This window comes from Macaca nemestrina, chromosome 10 (genome assembly GCF_043159975.1).
Source record: "Macaca nemestrina isolate mMacNem1 chromosome 10, mMacNem.hap1, whole genome shotgun sequence".
Lineage (NCBI taxonomy): Eukaryota > Metazoa > Chordata > Mammalia > Primates > Cercopithecidae > Macaca > Macaca nemestrina.
In genome coordinates, this window is record NC_092134.1 from 38,067,828 (window position 1) to 38,086,368 (window position 18,541).

The 18,541-nt window shown below is 39.7% G+C and overlaps 1 protein-coding gene and 1 long non-coding RNA gene across 12 annotated transcripts in view; one reads left to right on the plus strand and one right to left on the minus strand.

Moving 5' to 3' along the window:
• The window catches only part of LOC105483687 (nuclear receptor subfamily 2 group C member 1), a 52,040-nt gene that overhangs the window by 13,227 nt on the left and 20,272 nt on the right, over window positions 1-18,541 (plus strand). For all 6 annotated transcript variants that reach the window (XM_071071293.1, XM_071071297.1, XM_071071298.1 and 3 more), the window contains exons 5-9: window positions 948-1,127; window positions 2,144-2,291; window positions 2,379-2,469; window positions 7,357-7,538; window positions 10,293-10,458. In XM_071071293.1, the coding sequence (XP_070927394.1) occupies window positions 948-1,127; window positions 2,144-2,291; window positions 2,379-2,469; window positions 7,357-7,538; window positions 10,293-10,458 (767 nt within the window). The remainder of the gene's footprint in view (window positions 1-947; window positions 1,128-2,143; window positions 2,292-2,378; window positions 2,470-7,356; window positions 7,539-10,292; window positions 10,459-18,541) is intronic.
• LOC105483685 (uncharacterized) overlaps window positions 1-18,541 on the minus strand; it is a 58,694-nt gene that overhangs the window by 3,119 nt on the left and 37,034 nt on the right. For 3 of the 6 annotated variants that reach the window (XR_988484.3, XR_011608957.1, XR_011608956.1), the window contains exon 2: window positions 3,197-3,298. This is a non-coding gene — a long non-coding RNA (uncharacterized lncRNA). Of the gene's footprint in view, window positions 1-3,196; window positions 3,299-12,453; window positions 12,504-16,633; window positions 16,968-18,541 lie in introns of those variants that run through there. The other 3 variants (XR_988486.3, XR_011608958.1, XR_988487.3) reach the window with 2 other exon arrangements.

Below are 18,541 nucleotides of genomic sequence, written 5' to 3' on the forward strand. Positions count from 1 at the left end.
TGCCTGGTTCCAAAGCTCTTTATTCACTTATATATTTTTTTACTTCAGTGCAGTTTAATTTGATTTGTAATGAAATAAAATGCATATTTCACTTTTGAAAGTGAATATGTAAAAAAAATTTTTTTTTTTTTTTGAGATGGAGTCTTGCTGTGTTGTCCTGACTGGAATGCAGTGGTGCAATCTTGGCTCACTGCAACTTCTCCCTCCTGGGTTCAAGCAATTTTCCTGCCTTGGCCTTCTGGGTAGCTGGGACGACAGGTGTGTGCCACCACGCCCGGCTAATTTTTGTATTTTTAGTGGAGATGGGCTTTCACCATGTTGGCCAGACTGATCTCGAACTCCTGACCTCAAGTGATCCACCTGCCGTGGCCTCCCAAATTGCTGGGATTACAGGCATGAACCACCATGCCCAGCTGTGGAAAAATGTTTTAATGTGAAAACTAGAAATTTTGGCCAAGGAATCATTTAAAAATGATGACTTCTGATCTTTACTAATATATTACATTAGGCCAGGTGAGATGGCTCATGCCTGTAATCCCAGCACTTTGGGAGTGGAGGCAGGAGGATCGCTTGAGGCCAGGAGTTCAAGACTAACCTGGGCAAGATGGCAAGACTGTCTCTACAAAAAAAAAAAATAACAAAACTGGTCAGTTGTGGTGGCACAAGCCTGTAGTTCCAGCTACTTGGGGATATCACTTGAGTCCAGTAGTTCAAGACGGCAGTGAACTGTGATTGCACCATTGCACTTCAGCCTGGGCCACAGAGTGAGATCCTGTCTCTAAAAAAATTATAATAAATAAATAAAAATAACTTCTAAAACTGTTTTTTATGTCAGAAGCTCAAAAATTAGTTTCACCTCATGTTGTTTAAAGGGAAGAAATTGGCTTATTTCATGTCTGTTCTGAAATAATGTGACTTTTATGTTTTCTTAAACATTTTATCTCTAGGACGTCATTATGGAGCAGTAACTTGTGAAGGCTGCAAAGGATTTTTTAAAAGAAGCATCCGAAAAAATTTAGTATATTCATGTCGAGGATCAAAGGATTGTATTATTAATAAGCACCACCGAAACCGCTGTCAATACTGCAGGTTACAGAGATGTATTGCGTTTGGAATGAAGCAAGACTGTATGTATTAGCTTTTAAGGAGAAAATACTTTTTAAAGATTCCAGCAAACTAGAAGAGTATTGAAATTAACAAATTAAAATAGGTCAAATATGTATACTTTTTAGTTTACAGTTTTCCAACTAAAAATATAAGAATACAGACATACGTATGTATTTTTTATTTTTTCCACTAATATTTATTGAATACCTGTGTAAAAAGCACGTATTTGTAGTTTGGCAGCAAGTTTAACTAGCTTAAGATACCAGTTTACTTTTTGATTAAACTACTAAAAGGTGATTAGTAAGATAATGACAATACCTAGTATTGATTGAGCTCGCACTATGCTAGACACTGCACTTAGCATATGTATTAACTTACTCTCACAGCAATTCTCTGCAGTAGGTACCAGGTTACCCATTTTACATTTGGGTAAACAGGTTGAGAAACCTGCTCAAGGTCATACAACTAATGTAAGTGGCATAAGCTGGCTTTGAATCCTGGCAGTTTAACAACCTTACTGTACTATCTCCTAAGTGTTATGAGATAAAATTCTTACAAATACTATGTATTATATTTTAGAAAGGAAGACCAAGTAGTTGAATTACTTCTCAAAAATCTCTTGCCCTTCATTAATAAAAGATCTACCTTAGGCCTTTTTGTTCCTTTCAGTATTTTTTCAATGGATTAAATTTCACTTCATTTTGTTTAAAGCTCTCATATAGATAGGTAAGTGACTACTAACTTTAGTTCTTTCTTCTTGATGGTGAACTTTTAAAAAAGAGTTCCTTTTCATTTTTATCACAGGAATGGGGGAGCAGGGAGAGAAAAAAGAATGAGAGATGCAAATTGGTTAGTTTTACTAATCTAAAGCAACTTTGTTGAACTCGCACATAATTTCTAAAGATTGATGGTTATCTTTGGAGTTTAGTATAGTAGCCATGTCTCCTATTAGCAGCATTAAGCTTGCCTACAGCTTACATTTATAATTGTCTGTAAATCCTATATTGTGATATAATAGTTTAACACATTTTTGTAGCTGTCCAATGTGAAAGAAAACCCATTGAAGTATCACGAGAAAAATCTTCCAACTGTGCCGCTTCAACAGAAAAAATCTATATCCGAAAGGACCTTCGTAGCCCATTAACTGCAACTCCAACTTTTGTAACAGATAGTGAAACTACAAGGTAAAGTAAAACAGACACTGAGTAGCTGGTCATTTTGTTTTTCTTCCCAATGAAACTCAGGCCAAAATGTGTGCTTATTTGTTACAGGTCAACAGGACTTTTAGATTCAGGAATGTTCGTGAATATTCATCCATCTGGAGTAAAAACTGAGTCAACTGTGCTGATGACATCAGATAAGGTGTGTTTAGTACAATTTAAAGCTTAGATATTTTTAAGCATTTTCAAATGTTTTCCTAATCGCTTCCTTTGCTTTGGTAAATTGCTTTGTTCTTAAATATTCCACATTACAAGATGCCTTTTTTTTTTTTTTAACGTAAATTAGAAATGTTCAGCCGGGCACGGTGGCTCACACCTGTAATCCCAGCACTTTGGGAGGCCAAGGCACGTGGATCGCTTGAGGTCAGGAGTTCAAGACCAGCCTGACTAACATGGAGAAACCCCGTCTCCACTAAAAATAGAAAAATTAACTGGGTGTGGTGGCACATGCCTGTAATCCCAGCTACTCGGGAGGCTGAGGCAGGAGAATCGCTTGAACCCGGTAGGTGGAGGTTGCGGTGAGCCAAGATGGCACCACTGCACTCCAGCCTGGGCAACAAGAGTGAAATTCTGTCTCAAAAAAAAAAAAAAAAAAAAAAAAACAAAAAATCAGAAATGTTCCTAATTTCACTAGGATGATTATCACTTCAACATGAAAGCAACAAACACATACTCTTCCCTCATCTTGAAATACGAGTCCTCAGTAAAAGACATTTATAGGTGTAAAATTCTTAATATTTCTTTTATGTTCCCTTACAGATTTGTTAGTGCCAAAATACATGGTTTTTTTTTTAGTGCCAAAATACTTAACATATTTAAATATTTCAGGTAAAAGGAAATTCTCAGCTCATCTCCATCAAAATACTTACTTGAGTCAAGAGTAGGAATAGGACTGCAAGAGCTCTCCTATCATGTATCCAGGTCATCCAGTTCTCTTAGAGATTGGAGCAGCTCTACATTAGACCAAGGGTCTAAAAGAAAAACAGTTTGTTTATTTAAATTGAACATGAAGAATTTCTGTATTTGTCAGAAGCCCTTTGGGAGAACAAGAAACAAAAATTTCTCCTGAAAACTCATATCTGAAAACAGATTTTAGGAAGCCTACAATCAGGGTTTCTCTCAGCCTATGATCTGGGTTTTTTGTTTGTTTGGTTTTTAAACAGGGTCCCCTCTGTCACCCAAGTTGGGGGTGCAGTGGTGGCACAGTAATGGCTTGCCACAGCCTCATCCTCTCAGGCTCCAGTGATCCTCTCACCTCAGCCTCCCAAGAAGCGAGGGCTGCAGGCACATGCCACTGTGCCTGGCTAATTTTTCCTATTTTTGTAGAGACCAAGTCTCATTGTGTTACCCAGCTGGTCTCGAACTCCTGGGCTCAAGTAATCCTCCTACCTCGGCCTTCCACATTGCTGGGGTTATGTGCATGAGCCACTGCCTAGCCAGGATCTGATTTTATATAACTTATAAGATTATTTGTCCTACTTAGGCAAGATTCGTTATGTATTTGTCACTTGCTACTTTAAGGTACTCTAAATACTTAGGCTCCGAAATCAAATTTCATCTACCACTTGCTAGCTATATAACATTAGGCAAGTTATTTGACCTGTTAGTGCCTCACTTTCTCATCTGTAAAATAAGAGTAATAAGAGTATCTGTCTTACAGATTGGGCTTTAGCATGTAATTGCTAGGTGAGGCAGTGGCCTCTTGCCGTATGTTTTGGAAAACTTCACTTAGCCCTGTTTACATGATTCAAGGTTAGAATGATAATTGGTTTTATTGACATATTAACTCCTTCAGGAAAGGAAGGGAACTAGATTTCGTTGACAGACTACTCTGCTCAGACACTGTGCTCTCTTGTATATCTCTGTATGAAATTGTTAGGACAACCTTATGGTAAGCTTCTCTGACAAATGACCCCAAAACTCTGAAGTCACAAGATGAAAGTTTTTTATGTTGACTAAGAATCTTTAGGGGCAAAAACTTAAGAATCCAGTTAGATGTGTTGCTAGAGAGAAGAGAATATATAAACTAAGTTTTAGGTGAATATTAAAGCATTTAAAAATTTTAACTAATGTACTTTTTATTCAAATATAAGAAAAATTCTTGGGGCAGTGCTTAACATTGTGGGCTTTTCTGGGCACAGTGGCTCAAGCCTGTATCCCAGCAACTCGGGAGGCTGAAGTTGAAGAGCTCCTTGAGGCTAGGAATTTGAGACCAACCTGGGAAACATAGCGAGACTCTGTCTCTAAAAACAAAAAAAATTATCCAGACATGGTGTTACATACCTGTAGTCCCAGCTATTTGGGAGGCTGAGGCAGAGGATTACTTGAGCCTAGGAGTTCAAGGCTGCAGTGAGCTATGATCATGCCGCTGTACTCCAGTCTAGGCAATAGAGTGTCTCTAAAAAAAAAAAAGCATAGACTTTTGCAGTCAGCCAGTCCCACTTCTACTATTTGGGTCATTCTTCTGGTTGGCGATAGAGGAATGATGATTTCTATTTCACAGGGTTGTTATGGAGGTTAAATAAAATGCATGTATGGGTATTAATTATGTAAGAACCTAACTGGTAGGGTTTTCAGTAAATGATTTTTGGACCATAGATTAATTTGGGGAGGGCACAAAAATTGTTTTATTCTACTGATTCACCAAAATAAATCTCACAGAAACTGAATAATTGTTATAATAAATGAAACATCATGGGAACATATGTGTTATTTTAGGATTAAGAACACCAAGAAGGGCCGGGCGCGGTGGCTCAAGCCTGTAATCCCACACTTTGGGAGGCCAAGGCGGGCGGATCACGAGGTCAGGAGATCAAGACCATCCTGGCTAACACAGTGAAACCCCGTCTCTACTAAAAATGGAAAAAATTAGCCGGGCGAGGTGGCGGGCGCCTGTAGTCCCGGCTACTCGGGAGGCTGAGGCAGGAGAATGGCGTGAACCCGGGAAGCAGAGCTTGCAGTGAGCCAAGATAGCGCCACTGCACTCCAGCCTGGGCGACAGAGTGAGACTCTGTCTCAAAAAAAAAAAAAAAAAACACCAAAAAGAAAAACCATGAAGAAAGTATTAATCAAAACGATACCATTAAGGGATTGGCCCAGTAGGCCATAGAAGGCAAGTTAAAAGGCTTTTCATTAGATTGGTAATAAATTTAAATAAAATAAAGCATCAAATATATGAAAATCTATGAATTAAAAATTATACTCAGAAAAACTCATCTATCACAATTAGAAATTGCTAGGGTATCAACTTCTTGCTCTGAAAATTGATAACTAAGTAAAAGAAAAAGTACTTTCCTGTACAAATTATATTTCTGAGGTTGTGAAAGAGTTGAGCGAAAATTCTTTTTTATAAAATAATTGTAGTTAATGCACAAATAATATGCATATTTTCAACAAACATTAAAAAATGAAGACAAGCCAGGCATGGTGGCTCATGTCTATAATCCCAGCACTTTGGGATTCTGTGGCAGTAGATCACTTGAGCCCAGGAGTTTGAGACCAGCCTGGGCAACATGATGAAACCCCATCTCTACAAAAAATAAAAAAATGAGCTGGACGTGGTGGTGTGCGCCCGTAGTCAGGAGGCTGGGAGGATCACTTGAACCCAGGAGGTGGAGGTTGCAGTGAGCTGAGATCACACCACTGCACTCCAGCCTGGGCAACAGAGTGAGACTCTGTCTCAAAAAAAAGACAAATCGAAAGATCAGTATCTTACCTATATAGAGAGTTTTCAACTCCAGTAACGAAAAAGTGAAGAGAATAATGGGTAACTGATCTATTTCTTTTAATGTTTGTGTTTAACACAGTGCCTTTTAACACATTTAATTAACACAGTGTCTGGCAAAAGTTGGCATCTTAGGAAGTCTGTTCAACAATTCATTTGCCCTTTTCCCCCCTTCACTAGTATTCTTTATATTCCATACAAGTTTATAGTTTGTATAGTAAGTTTTAGAAATTGTACTCAGGAGGCTGAGGCAGGGAGGATCACTTGAGGCCAGGAGTTCAAGACTAGCCTGGGCAACACAGCAAGACTCCATGTCTAAAAATGAAAAAACGAGCCAGGCATAGCAGTGCATACCTGCAGTCTCAGCTGCTCAGGAGGCCGAGGCAGGAGGATCACGTGAGCCCAGAAATTTGAGGATGCAGTGAGCTATGGTCGTGCCACTGTACTCCAGTCTGGGTGACAAAGGAAGACCTTGTCTCTTAAAAAAAAAGTAACATATATTGCCGGGCGCGGTGGCTCACACCTGTAATCCCAGCACTTTGGGAGGCCGAGGCGGGCAGATCACAAAGTCAGGAGATCGAGACCATCTTAGCCAACATGGTGAAACCCCATCTCTGCTAAAATACAAAAAATTAGCTGGGCGTGGTTGCATGTGCCTGTAATCCCAGCTACTTGGGAGGCTGAGGCAGGGGAATCGCTTGAACCCAGGAGGCGGAGGTTGCAGTGAGCTGAGATCATGCCATTGCACTCCAGCCTGGTGACAGAGCGAGACTCCATCTCAAAATATATATACACATATGTATAAACATTTCTTAAGAAATATACCGGCCGGGCGTGGTGGCTCAAGCCTGTAATCCCAGCACTTTGGGAGGCCGAGGTGGGCGGATCACAAGGTCAGGAGATGGAGACCACAGTGAAACCCCGTCTCTACTAAAAATACAAAAAATTAGCCGGGCGCGGTGGTGGGCGCCTGTAGTCCCAGCTACTCAGGAGGCTGAGGCAGGAGAATGGCGTGAACCCAGGAGGCGGAGCTTGCAGTGAGCCGAGATCGCGCCACTGCACTCCAGCCTGGGCAACAGCGTGAGACTCCGTCTCAAAAAAAAAAAAAAAAAGAAATATACCTGATGTTTTTAAATTTGTATTTTCCTCAAGAAATTTCTGAAAGCTCAGAGCCCTTTAACTTTCCAGGTTTCATTTATCATGCTCTTCTTTTTTCTTGGCATATCATAATCTATAATTGGATATTTCAGATTGAAAAAAATACTGATACCAATTCACAGAATTTTAATACCCTTCTTTTTAAAGGCTGAATCATGTCAGGGAGATTTAAGTACATTGGCCAGTGTGGTTACATCATTAGCGAATCTTGGAAAAACGAAAGATCTTTCTCAAAATAGTAATGAAATGTCTATGATTGAAAGCTTAAGCAATGATGATACCTCTTTGTGTGAATTTCAAGAAATGCAGACCAACGGTGATGTTTCAAGGTAAGGTCTCTCTTGATTATCAATGTCCTTTTGTTTACATGCCTTTCAGTATTTCTTAAAACATTTTTATGTGCTATTTATAAAAGTTTCAGAAAACAAATACAGGTTGATTATCCCTTATCTGAAATGCTTTGTTCAGACCAGAAACATTTCAGATTTCAGATTTTGGAATGTTTGCATTACTCTGGGTACCATGCAGGCCTTTCTGACCTTTTCAAAAATATCTTTACACCACAAAGAAGAGAATATGCAAAAATCCACAGTGAGTAATGCACATAGATCTTGGCTCCTTATGGGGAATCAGGGGAACCTGCCATTGGCATGTCTGGCCTGTAGTGGGTGTGCTTGCTTGGGGGAATCTGGGCGTGTGCAGAAAAGATTTATCTCAGCTGGGAGGGTCTTTTTTCCCTTTTGGACAGGGAATAAACTGTTATACACCTGCATTTTTACTGCAACCCATCATGAGAAGTCAGGTGTGAAATTTCCACTTGCGGCATCATGTTGGTGCTCAAAAAGTTTCTGATTTTAGAGCATTTTGGATTTTAGTATTAGGAATCCTTAACTTACATTTCTATTTTCACTTAGAAAAATAAAGGCATAGAAAGTTTTAACTGAAAACTTGCATTCAGTATGACAAGTTATATTCTAAATGACAAAATAAATAAATGAATATTAGAAGATTAAACATGTAGTCTTTTTTTTTTTTTTTTGAGACGGAGTCTCGCTCTGTCACCCAGGCTGGAGTGCAGTGGCCGGATCTCAGCTCACTGCAAGCTCCGCCTCCCGGGTTCACGCCATTCTCCGGCCTCAGCCTCCCGAGTAGCTGGGACTACAGGCGCCCGCCACCTCGCCCAGCTAGTTTTTTGTATTTCTTAATAGAGACGGGGTTTCACCGTGTTAGCCAGGATGGTTTCGATCTCCTGACCTCGTGATCCGCCCGTCTCGGCCTCCCAAAGTGCTGGGATTACAGGCTTGAGCCACCGCGCCCGGCAAACATGTAGTCTTAAAACTTAGGAATTTTCTTCTTCTAAAGATGAAGATGTGTATGGAGAGTGAAACATTTGTCATTCTCAGCAATCATGTTGATCCTACTCCTCAATTTCTAGTGATGAAAATTAATGTAAAAGATTTAATCAACTACAGTTTTAAGTTATACTTGAAGAAAGTAGTATCAGAATTCTGTTTTTTATTCTGTAAATACTAATGCTTAGGATATAGAAACAATTTATTCAGGCTTTTCCTACACTGAGTTTATCATTTAAAATATGAATAAGCTGAACACATTAGTGTATAGGAGGCTGAGGTGGGCAGATCACTTCAGCCTCGGATTTTGAGTCAACCAGCAACTAGACCCCCATCTCTAAAGGAAAAAAAAGATACGATAAAAATACACTGAATTGGCCAGGCGTGCTGGCTCACGCCTGTAATCCTACCACTTTGGGAGGCCAAGGTGGGTGGATCACCTGAGTTCAGGAGTTTGAGACCAGCCTGGCCAACATGGTGAAACCCCATCTCTACTAAAAATGAAAAAAATTAGCTGGGTGTGGTGGTGCATGCCTGTAATCCCAGCTACTTGGGAGACTGAGGCAGGAGAATTGCTTGAACCCCGGAGGTAGAGGTTGCAGTGAGCTGAGATCATGCCACTATACTCTAGCCTGGGCGACAGAGCGAGACTCTTTCTCAAACAACAAAATATATATATTGAATAAACTACATTTAAGAGTCACAATAAGTAGTACTTGGTTGAACATGAGATTTCAAGAAACTCTAGGAGGCCTATTGAAAAATATGGGGAACTATTTTGAGTATTTAGTAACATTAGTTTGTTATTATTCTAATATCAAATTGTTACAGTTTATATTTAGCTGTATGACCACACATTTTAAAATACTCTCTGCCCAGGTGCAGTAGCTCATGCCTGTAATCTCAGCACTTTGGGGGGCTCAGGTGGCATGATTGCTTGAGTCCAGGAGTTGAAGACCAGCCTGGGCAACATAGTGAGGCCCAGTTTCTACAGCTAATTTAAAAGTTAGCTGAGCATGGTGGTGCGCACATGTAGTCCCAGCTACTCGGGAGGTTGAGGTGGAAGGATCGCTTTCTTGAACCCAGGAGTTCAGGATTACAGTGAGCCATGATCATGCCACTGCACTCCAGCCTGGCTGACAGAGGGAGAACGTGTTTCAAAAATAAACATGAGTAAAGTAAAATGTTTTCTGAATTTTTAAATAAAATTTAAGACCTATTGTACTGTGCATAATAAAGTAAACATAAGTTCTTTTCCTTGTTCTAAGTAACTTTTGTATACAAAATAAATAGACTGATAGTCTTGTAGTATCAAAAATATAATGTTTTTTAAAAATAATTCATTAACAAGAATTTTGTTTAATTGAGACAGGGTCTTGCTTTGTCAACCAGGCTGGAGTACAGTGGTGTGATCATAGCTCACTGCAGCCCTGCCCTCCTGGGCTCAAGCGATAAAAATATATAACTTTTAAAAGCATATTATTGTATGAAAATATGAAGATGTTTCTCCCCCTTAATTATGCAAGATTTTAAAAAGAGACTTTAGGCCAGGCATGTGGCTCACGCCTGTAATCCCAGCACTTTGGAAGGCTGAGGCGGACATACCACTTGAGTTCTAGACCAGCCTGACCAGTTTTTTTAGGCTTAAATCTTAATTCTAGAATCCTATGTAGAATTGTTATTTTATTCTGGTGTTTGGTCAAGCTCACAGCTTCTGATATCTTCATACAGGGCATTTGACACTCTTGCAAAAGCATTGAATCCAGGAGAGAGCACAGCCTGCCAGAGCTCAGTAGCAGGCATGGAAGGAAGTGTACACCTAATCACTGGAGATTCAAGCATAAATTACACCGAAAAAGAGGGACCACTTCTCAGCGATTCACATGTAGCTTTCAGGGTATTTCTATATGTTTTTTTAAACTTGCATGTTGTATTGCTTGATTTTGATCTACCTTTCAAAAATCAAAGTATGTTTGTTGTGCTTTTGAAGTCAGAAATATCCCTGATAGAATTTCAAAACAGCAGCTAAAACATACTCATCTGGGCCAGGCACAGTGGCTCACACCTGTAATCCCACCACTTTGGGAGGCCCAGGTGGGCAGATCACCTGAGGTCAGGAGTTCGAGACCAGCCTGACCAACATGGAGAAACCCTATTTCTACTGAAAATACAAAAGTAGCCATGCGTGGTGGTGCATGCCTGTAATCCCAGCTACTCAGGAGGCTGAGGCAGGAGAATTGGTTGAACCTGGGAGGCAGAGGTTGCAGTGAACTGAGATCACGCCATTGCACTCCAGCCTGGGCAACAAGAGCGAAACTCTGTCTCAAAAAAGAAAAAAAACTCATCTGCATATAGAAACAAAAATTTTTTAGGCTTTTCTCTGCTGTTGATTATCAAGATACTGAATAAGCTGGGCATGTTAGTGTGCATCTATGCAGGAGGCTAAAGCCTTATGTAGGTAAGATAATGGCTTAATAAAGCATCCTGTTATTAAATCAGTTATAATAGCAGTTATTGGGTTTAAATCTATAAATGTTAGCTTTTATAACTTTTCAGCACATTTTATTAAACTTTTAAGTATTGGCATTCATGATGTGTTGAATGGACTGCTTTTGTTCAATGCCTAGCTACTACTATATTGTAAATCAGTAAGACCCAGATAGTTTGTTCTTACCATAGTAATTACAGATAACTCCATTTGTTATGTATCACCTTAATTAGCTGGCTTCCAGCATTATTATAAGATACCAATTGGCCAGGTGCAGCTGCTCTCACCTGTCATCCCAATACTTTGGGAGGCTGAGGCCAGAGGATTGCATGAGCCCAGGAGTTGGAGACTAGCCTGGGCAACATGCCAAGACCTCATCTCTATTATAAATAAAAATTACATAATAAAATTTAAAAAGATACACATGTAATATATTTTAACTTTTAGTTGTTAAGTTATACTTTTTAGCCATTTTGGAGAAGGTACATTTATAATTTATTTTGTTCCCATAAATAATTGTGGGTTTTGCCATTACTTTTAAGGCTGCAATTACTTTTTCACCAACCTAACTTTTTATGACAGAAACAATACATGCAGAATACTAGATATAATACATGTAGAAGACTAGAAAATCACTTTCTACCCTTTGATTTGTCATTCAAATAATGCTTGGATAGAGTTATAGCCATGCTCACTGTGGAGATCCTACATTAATATCCTGTTGTTTTGACACCTCCATTTTAACCACTCAGCTGTGGATACTGTTAGCAAGATGTATGCAAAGGGATTGAATGCATATAGATTTCACTTAGCAATATATAGTAGTCCTGGAATACCTGAGGGTGACTGCTCATTTTACTATAGATTATAAAATTCCATGGATTTTTTTAAGGAGAATATGCACAGCTATCAAATAAATATGTGTATCAGTAGAAATTATGAGTGCAAAGTAATATTTGTATTTAAAAAATTTGACTTGGTAGAAATAGCCGCAGAGAAACTCTTTGGCTTAAAATAGTGTAATTTGATGTAGTCAATAAAATATATCAGTGAAGCCTATTTTTATGTAAAATTTTACCAAAGATAATTTACATGGAAAAAATTAGAAATGTTTTTTTCTACACTCTACAGGAAAATTTTTTATAAGTGCTATAAGAAAAAGTAATTGGAATAATATTCTAAAAAATTATGGTAAGATTTATGGACAAGGGTGGAGCAAGGCAAAAGTTGATTTTTTCCCATTGTTCTTTCTTATTCTAGATAAAAGACATTCTTTTGTTTTCTTAGGTTTATGTTCTGCGTTGGATTTAAATGGGAGGAAGAAAGAAATGAGACAGATGTAGGAACAGGCCCCACTATGAGGGAAAAGGACAGAGTGCTCTTTAGAAAGTAGGGGTAGTTTACCTGTTTATTGCTGATGTTAGTCCTCAAAGTTTTTGATTCCTTGAAATGTTCTGGAGAGAAGAATTTGGCAAATTACAACTTTTTTTTCTTCCTAGGATTGGCTTTTGTCATTCCATCTTTGTCTTCCTAAGTATCCTCACAGTCAGCACTATAAATTTTCTTACTTTCCTGAAAAGGACCGCTTCACCTTTCTCGGAGTCTTACTTACAGCCTTGTGAAGTCAAATGTTTTACTTTTCAGTGATTTCCCTGCTTAGCTCCTAGAGTCTGGTAATTTCATGGTTCTCACATTGAAGTTTTCTGGTCATGGGTTTCAAGACCCTACATCTGTAATCCAACAACTCAATCCTCTCTTACTTGCTGAGCTGAATAGCATTTTGTTCCTCTGTTGCATTTCTATGTACACTGTAGTTTGCAGCATATTTTCACGTACACTCTTTCCTTTGGGCCTCACCACATATGTTGAGGTTAGAATTTTTAATTTTTTTTTCTTTCTTTTTGAGATAGGGTCTCACTCTCACCCAGGCTGGAGTGCAGTGGCATAATCACTGCCGCCTTGACCTCCTGGGATCAAGGGATCCTCGTGCTTCAGCCTTTCATGTTGCTGAGACCATAGGCATGTGCTACCATACCCAGCTAATTAAAAAAATTTTTTTTGTAGAGATGGGATCTCACTTTGTTGTCCAGGCTTGTCTCATACTCCTGGCCTCAGGCGATCCTCTCACCTCAGCCTCCCAAAGTGCTGGGATTACAAGCATGACCCACCATACCTGGCAGGGTTAGAATTTTTATTCTCATTTGATGGATGAAGAAAGAGATGTAGAGATTTTTAGTGTCTTGTTCAAAGCAATCTTGATAGTAAGGAGAAGTAGTCTAATAATGAAACTTGAAGTTTGATTTTGAAAAATCAAGGGCAATAGTAATATTTGAGATTTTTATTGGCCAGGCGTGGTGGCTCATGCCTGTAATCCTAGCACTTCAGGAGGCCTACGCGGGCAGATCACCTGAGGTTAGGAGTTGGAGACCAGCCTGGCCAACATGACGAAACCCCATATTTACTAAAAATACAAAAATTAGCCAGGCGTAGTGGTGCATGCTCATAACACCAGCTACTCAGGAGGCTGAGGCAGAAGAATTGCTTGAACCCGGGAGGCGGAGGTTGCAGTGAGCCAAGATTGCATCGCTGCATTCCAGCCTAAGTGACAGAACGAGGCTCCATCTTTAAAAAAAAAAAAAAAAAAGAAAGAAAAAGATTTTTATTAAGCTTCATAATTTTTGGTATGATTTCATGTACTTTGTTTCACTTGATTCTTAAAATCTCCTTAGAAGAATAATCATGGTAGATCATATTCCCATTTTAGAAATTGTATATATACAACAGAAGTGAGGTGGTTTTGGAAATTGCATATACTTATTTCTAAAATTTTATTATTTTGGCCGGGCGCGGTGGCTCAAGCCTGTAATCCCAGCACTTTGGGAGGCCGAGACGGGTGGATCACGAGGTCAGGAGGTCGAGACCATCCTGGCTAACACGGTGAAACCCCGTCTCTACTAAAAAATACAAAAAACTAGCCGGGCGAGGTGGCGGGCGCCTGTAGTCCCAACTACTCGGGAGGCTGAGGCAGGAGAATGGCGGGAACCTGGGAGGCGGAGCTTGCAGTGAGCCGAGATCTGGTCACTGCGCTCCAGCCTGGGCGACAGAGCAAGACTCCGTCTCAAAATAAATAAATAAATAAATACAGAGCAAGACTCCGTCTCAAAATAAATAAATAAATAAATAAATAAATAAAATAAAATAAAATAAAATAAAATTTTATTATTTTCATATTAGAATCAGTCTTTCTGGTCACCCATGTTTGCAACTTTAGAGGAAGTTATTCTCCCTAAGCCTCACTCCTCTCACTCCATAACTGAATTTTAACCATTCTATTGCTTGAATTTTCTCCCTCCCTTTTCATTTCCTTCACCATATTTTAGGCCTTTTAAAATTCCTTTCTTGATTTGTTACCCTAATATATTTGCTTCCAGTCTTTCTTTTCCATCTTGTCCTGTGTGCTGGTACCAGCGTTACATTTGTTAAAAATCAAATTATGTCACTCCACTACTTACCATCCTTCAGTAGCTTCCCATTGCCCATGTTATGAAATTAAGTCCAGTCTCTATAACTTGACCTTTTAGGGCCCTCCACATTCTGACCCAGCTGCCCATCATTTCTCACACATGCCATTAGCTTTCTTAGCCCTTTCTATAGCTTATTCATTCAGTTTTTATTTTATTCTTCCACTGAGACAGTAGCACTTACTGCTTCCCAGTGAACTCTAAGTAAATAGTTACTGAATAAATATGTAATCTAGGGTCATACTGGTAATTAGGCGAAGTGATTAACGAAAAGTCAGGAGCAGAATCCAGATCTCCTGACTCAAATGCTTTTTTTATATTTGTGTGGAGATGGGGTTTCACTGTGTTGCCTAGGGTGGTCTCAAACTCCTGGCCACAAGCTATGATCTTCCCACCTCAGCCTCCCAAAGTGCTGGGATTATAGGCCTGAGCCACTGTGCTTGTGCTCAGCCTCCAAGGATTTTTTTTTTTTTTTTTAAGACCAGCTCTGTAGCCCAGGCTGGAGTGCAGTGGCGTGATCTCGACTCACTGCAGCCTCTGCTTCCCAGACTCAAGCCATCCTCCCACCTCAGCCTCCTGAGTAGGTGGGACTACAGGCATGCACCACCACTCCCAGCTGATTTTTGTATTTTTTTTTTTTTTAATACAGACGAGGTTTCATCATGTTGCCCATGCTGGGCTGTATGTTACTCACGAGCTCCAATGATCTGCCCACCTCAGCCTCCCAAAGTGCTGGGATTATAAGCTTAAACCATCACACCCGGCCATGCAGTGATTTTTCAAAAGCTATGTCAGCCGAGCGCGGTGGGTCACACCTGTAATCCCAGCACTTTGGGAGGCTGAGGCGGGTGGATCACAAGGTCAGGAGTTCAAGACCTGACCAACATGGTGAAACCCCATCTCTACTAAAAATACAAAAAAAAAAATTGGCTGGGCGTGGTGGCGGGCACCTGTATACTCAGGAGGCTCAGGCAGGAGAATCGCTTGAACCTGGGAGGCAGAGGTTTCAGTGAGCCAAGATAGCACCACTGCACTCCAACCTGGGTGACAGTGAGACTCCATCTCCAAAAAAAAAAAGCTATATCATGCAGGCTGTTACAAGATTTCAGTACAGAAACTGCTAGAAAGATATGTAGAGGCATCTAATAACTTGTAAAATAGATTGGTCAGGTTTAGTTCTTGTCAATGCTCTTTAAAAATTCAGCTCAATATATTGAACTTTTCTAATTTGAAAAATGTGTATAATTCGATTTATAAACCTAAAGATCTACAGGCATTTTGAGGAAGCTCACTCTCTCTATATGTAGGAATAAATCTGTGTCTTTTCAGTCTCAAAGACTTGTTAAATGGACTATTGTTTCTTCAGCCAGCGTTAGCTTTCTGATTCAGAATACTAGAGTTTTATTGAGCATGTAAAACAGATAGATTATGACACATTTTCTCTCTATAAGTTAACTCAACATGGTGTGTGTAGTAATATTTTAAATAATGAGTCCCTTTAGTGTGTGTTGTAAACTATTTACATTTTATGAATAAAGCAGCAGAAAGTTTTCAGAGTTACCACCACTGTTGTGTAAAGCAAAACCATTATATCCAGTGTTTACACATTACAAGTATTAATATTTAAGTGCAATTTTAAACTATTTTGCAAAGGATTTTTGTTTTGTTTCGTTTTGTTTTTTGAGACAGAGTCTTGCTCTGTCTCCCAGGCTGGAGTACAGTGGCATAATCTTGGCCCAGTGCACCCCTGGGTTCCAGCTATTCTCAGCACTTCAGCCTCCCGAGTAGCTGGGATTACAGGTGCACACCACCATGCCCAGCTAATTTTTTGTATTTTTAGTAGAGATCTGGTTTTACCTTGTTGGCAGGCTGGGCTTGAACTCCTGACCTCAAGCGATCTGCCTGCCCTGGTCTCCCAAAGTGCTGGGATTACAGGCCTGAGCCACCATGCCCATCCCTACAAAGGACTTTTTTGTTGTTGTTTTGCATCTTAGTTGCCCCTTCCCCCAAAACTAGTAATTTTTGGTAATTCCCTTAGTTTTTCAGACTTTCTTTTTACTCACCTTGGGTAATTCTGAAAAGATATGATATATTGTGTTTTTTAAGATGTGGTCTTGCTCTGTCACCCAGGCTGGAGTTCAGTGGCACAATCCTGGCTCACTGCAGCCACTACCTCCTGGGCTCAAGGGATCCTTCTGCCACAGTCTGCTAAGTAACTGGGATTATAGGTGCACACCACCATGCCCAGCTAATTTTTTTATTTTTAGAGATGAGGTCTCACTGTGTTTCCCAAGTTGGTCTCAAAAGCAGCTCTTCCACCTCAGCCTCCCGAGCTGCTGGGATACAGGTGTGAGCCATCACACCTGGCTAAATTTTTAATTTCTTTTTTTTTTTTTTTTTTTTGTAGATACGGGTCTTGTTATGTTGCCCAGGCTGGTCTTGAACTACTGGCTTCAAGCAGTCCTCTCACCATGGCCTCCCAAAGTGCTGGAATTACAGGCACGAGCCACTGCGCCCAGCCAAGAATTGTCTTAAATAATTGTATTTTAACTTACTGCTGTGATAAACCTTTCCCAGACATTCTTAAATATGTAAAAAATTTTCTTCTCACTTGCAGAATTTCAACTATTAATTGTCCTTTTCTTTTATTACTTGGTACCAAAATAGGTAAACCATTCTTGGCTAATAATGAACAAAGGCAGGATTTTTTTTTACATTTTTATCTAACTTTTCTTTGTTTCAAACCTCAAGCCTAAATTTTAGATAGAAGATACCTTTGAGGGGCCAGGTGCGGTATTTTAGCTAGAAGATACCTTTGAGGGGCCAAGTGCGGTGGCTCACACCTGTAATCCCAGCACTTTAGGAGGCCGAGGCAGGCTGATCACCTGAGGTCAGGAGTTTGAGACAAGCCTGGCCAACGTGGTAAAACCCTGTCTCTACTAAAAATACAAAAAAATTAGCTGGGTTGGTGGCACACGCTTGTAGTCCCAGCTACTGGGAAGGCTGAGAAAAGACACTCACTTGAACCCTGGCAGACAGCTGAGATCACACCACTGCACTCCAGCCTGGGTGACAGAGCGAGACTTCATCTCAAAAAAAAAAAAAGATACCTTTGAGAATCTGATGAAAGCTATAATAGTCATTCCCTAGAAAAATGAATGTGGGCACATCTACCTACCCCACCCAGAGGTAGCCACTGTTAACTATGTGATGTGTTTCCTTCTGTACTTTTTAGGTATACCTAAATATGCGCTCTTTAACATAAAGTGGGTCATCTATTTAATACATACTGTTTTACAGTTTTTTCTACTTAGATGTCTGTGAGATTTTTTGTATGCCATTACATCTCAGTTTATCTTTCCAATTTTAATGCCCACATATGTTCTATAACATGGATTATTCTTTTCTCTAGAGATAGAAATGTGGGTTGTTGCCAGCATTTAATTTCATTGTTAGATGTAGAGCTGCAATGGACATCCTTACACATGCTTTTTTGTGCATGTATGCAAGTATTTTGCTGGAACAGAGATTTAGAAGTGGTACTGCATGTACTTTAACAATTTTGGTAGATAGTAGACTAATTGTTCTCCAAATTACCCCATGCTCAGTAGTGTGTACCCAGTTTTCTGTATCCTCACTATACTTGATACTATTGATCATTTCAGTAATTACAAAGTAGAAAAATTTTCAACAGTGGTCAGACATTTTAAAGAACTGGATCAGCAATATAAACTGATCACTTGCTAGTAGTATGTCTACAGGCATACTTGTAATTTTTAAAATATATATTTTTTAATTTAGTACCAGTTTGGGTTTTTTTGGGTTTTTGTTTGTTTGTTTTGAGATGGAGTCTCACTCTGTCACCCAGGCTGGAGTGCAGTGGCACGATCTTGGCTCACTGCAACCTCCACCTCCCTGGTTCAAGCGATCCCCTGCCTCAGCCTCCTGAGTAGCTGGGACTACTCACCACG